We start from the raw sequence: 3,042 nt of genomic DNA on the forward strand, positions 1-3,042 counted from the left end.
CAGCATGGGTGCGTGTACGATATCGATTCTGTAAAATTCGAATGCAATTTGTTGAATACACCGCCGAATGTTGGCAGTACGACTTAAGCATGTGATATAAGTACTTGATGAATAGTTGAATACACGAGCAATCCCTTCCCAAGGTGCACTGCACCCAAACTTCTCCACTACACCATGGATTGGTTTGTAGGAGTCCTCTCTCTCCTTTGCTGCTTCGTCTTGTACTACCGTCATCTCCAGTCCAAGAAAACATGCAAGGAGGAGCCGACCGAATGGCCGCTACTGGGCCATCTTTTCGGCATGATCGCTGACCTCAGGCGACCGGATTACCATGACTGGGCCACCGTCGTCCTCGCCGGCACGCGCTACAACTTCCCAGCTCACGCGGGGCTTACCGGCGTCCGGTACTTCGTCACCTGCGACCCGTCCAATGTGCGTCACATCTTCACGTCCAACTTCCTCAACTACCCAAAGGGCGAGGAGTTCGGCCAGATCTTCGACGTCCTGGGCAATGGCATCTTCAACGCCGACGGCGAGTCCTGGCAGCGGCAGCGTGCCAAGTCGCAGCTCCTCATGGCCGGCCCCCGTTTCCGCGTCTTCTCGGCACGGTGCGGCCGCGACAAGGTCGAGAAGAGCCTCCTTCCTTTCCTCTCGCACTCTGCTGACATCGGCGCCCGCTGTGACCTGCACGACGTGTTCCTGAGGCTGACATTCGACATGACCTGCAACCTTGTCTTCGGGGTGGACCCCGGCTGCTTGCAGATCGGCCTCCCCGTTGTGCCCTTCGCGCGCGCCATGGACGACGTCCTGGCGACGGTCATCCTCCGACACATCATCCCACCGGCGTGCTGGAGGCTCATGTACCGGTATGAGCTCGGCCCAGAGAAGAAGATGGCCGTGGCTCGTAGGACCATAGACCAGTTCGCCGCGGACATGATCGCCAAACGCAAATCCGAGCACAACCTCTGCGGCGAGAGCGTCAGCGAATCCTCCGACATGCTGTCGTCCTTTATAAGCAACGGTGACGCGAGCGACGAGTTCTTGCGTGACACCGCAGTGAACCTCCTGCTCGCCGGCCGGGACACCACCGGTACGGCGCTGTCGTGGTTCTTCTACCTCCTATGCAAGAATCCACGCGTGGAGCAGAGGATCCTGGACGAGCTGGCGCCGATCGCGGCCACAAAGATGCTGGCCACCGCCAACGACATGGTGGTGTTCGACGTGGGCGAGCTGAGCAACATAGTGTACCTGCACGCAGCACTGTGCGAGTGCCTGAGGCTTTACCCGCCCGTGCCCTTCCTGCACAAGGCCGCAGCGGCCGGTGACGTGCTCCCGAGCGGCCACGAGATGAAGGCCGGCGACAAGATACTTATCTACTCCTACTCCATGGGGAGGATGGAGGGCGTGTGGGGCATGGACTGCATGGAGTTGAGGCCAGAGAGGTGGCTTGCCGACGACCGAAAACTGAGGTACGAACCGTCATACAAGTTCATGGCCTTCAACGCCGGTCCCAGGACCTGCCTCGGCAAGGAGGTGGCCTTCACGCAGATGAAGGTCGTCGCAGCCGCCGTGCTGTGGAACTTCGCCGTTGAGGCCGTGCCGGGGCATGTCGTGGAGCCGAAGCTGTCCATCATACTCCACATGAAGAACGGGTTCGCCGTTGCGTTGAAGAGGAGGAACTTCCCCAGCGTGCACGGCTAGCTCGCATATAGCAGACATCTACATGTACGTATTATGTATGCGCAAGTGTCATAGGAGCTTACTTAGGTGGCATGTAGGCTTACAAATGGTGTAACATGGTGTAATAATAAAACGGAGCAGCTATTGGCAAGTTGCCTAAATTTGTATTTCCTTGGAGAAGGAACAGGCGGCAGCGAGGCTCCAGATGTGGGCGAGGCTGAGGCAGGAACGAGCCATAACCAGCAGCTTCACAGGCGTAAGCGAGTCGAAGTTTTGACAGGTGGCGGTGGGAGGCCTTTTCGTATTCGATTCCCAATTCAATTAGATGGAGTTGTCGCCGGAGACGGGAGGCCAGGGAGAGCATCTCCAACATGTGCACAAAAACTGCTCTGCGCACTAAAATTCAGATTTTTGGGCGCCGGACAGCTTCGGCAGAAGTTGTAAAATAGTTCACGCGCAAAAATGGTTTGGGCATGCACTAAAAACTGCTACCGGAAGGTGCAAATTTGGGGTGCCTGGTTGCGCGCACTTCACAATTTGCACCGTGTGTTTTTTGACACGTGTTTTTGGGCATCTAATAAAAAAATATTGGGTCCGGCACGCTAAAAATGCTACAGTGACGCGCTAAAATTATTTTAGCGCGCGAAACTTTTGTGCGCCTGTTGGAGATGCTCTGAGTAGTTAGCAGGCGTGTCCTCGCAATCGAAGGACAGGAAGGGAGACGCGCATCAGAGAAGGAAAACAATCTTTTTTACTCAAGTGTGGATTAGGGCCCGAGAAAAAAGGACTGGATAAGTACAAGTCGATGTGAACAATTTTTTTTTCGAAAAGGAGGAATACTCTTGGCCTCTACATCATCAGGATAATGCATGCAACTATCATGCCAACAACTGTGCCTACTCCTATCAACTTGATGAAGGGATTTAGATTATCGTGGCAACATACACTACTAGGAAAAGGCTTATAGGAGATGACAAATTAGTGGCCGGCACGGCAGGGCATCCGCCACAATTATTTTTAAAAGCAAGCATGCCCGCCACAACTAATGGCTTAACTGTGGCGGGCGGCGCTCGCGGCTCGCCACAGTTATTACCTGCAGGGTTGGACTTGTTTGGGTAACTCATCCATGACGAGCACCGACAAGTGCCCACCACAGATAGAAGACCAAGCAGTGGTGGGCGGCGTTTAGCTGCTGCCACTAGTTAACCTTGTTGCGTTTCCACTTTTTACAGAACACAGCTATGGCATGTCCTCGACGTTGCTCGCTAGTGTTAGGTTAAAGTACTTGTGGCAGGCAGCCCTCGTCACCCGCCACAGGTACTAAATTTTCAAATTTCAGCGCCGGAGTTGTCGAAAACACTA

General features: G+C 54.5%; 1 protein-coding gene across 2 annotated transcripts; it reads left to right on the forward strand.

The window, feature by feature from the left end:
• The first annotated feature begins 145 nt into the window (after positions 1-145).
• LOC119331532 (noroxomaritidine synthase 3-like) lies at positions 146-1,824 on the forward strand. 2 transcript variants are annotated; one of them, XM_037604699.1, is made up of 2 exons: positions 146-624; positions 763-1,824. In XM_037604699.1, exons 1-2 carry the CDS (start codon positions 175-177, stop codon positions 1,699-1,701), a joined length of 1,389 nt encoding a protein of 462 aa, XP_037460596.1. In that variant the 5' UTR covers positions 146-174; the 3' UTR covers positions 1,702-1,824. The 2 variants fall into 2 exon arrangements, with proteins under 2 accessions (XP_037460596.1, XP_037460595.1); XM_037604698.1 differs by having other exon boundaries at positions 146-1,824.
• Positions 1,825-3,042: the final 1,218 nt, after the last annotated feature.

Source organism: Triticum dicoccoides, chromosome 7A, assembly GCF_002162155.2.
Source record: "Triticum dicoccoides isolate Atlit2015 ecotype Zavitan chromosome 7A, WEW_v2.0, whole genome shotgun sequence".
Lineage (NCBI taxonomy): Eukaryota > Viridiplantae > Streptophyta > Magnoliopsida > Poales > Poaceae > Triticum > Triticum dicoccoides.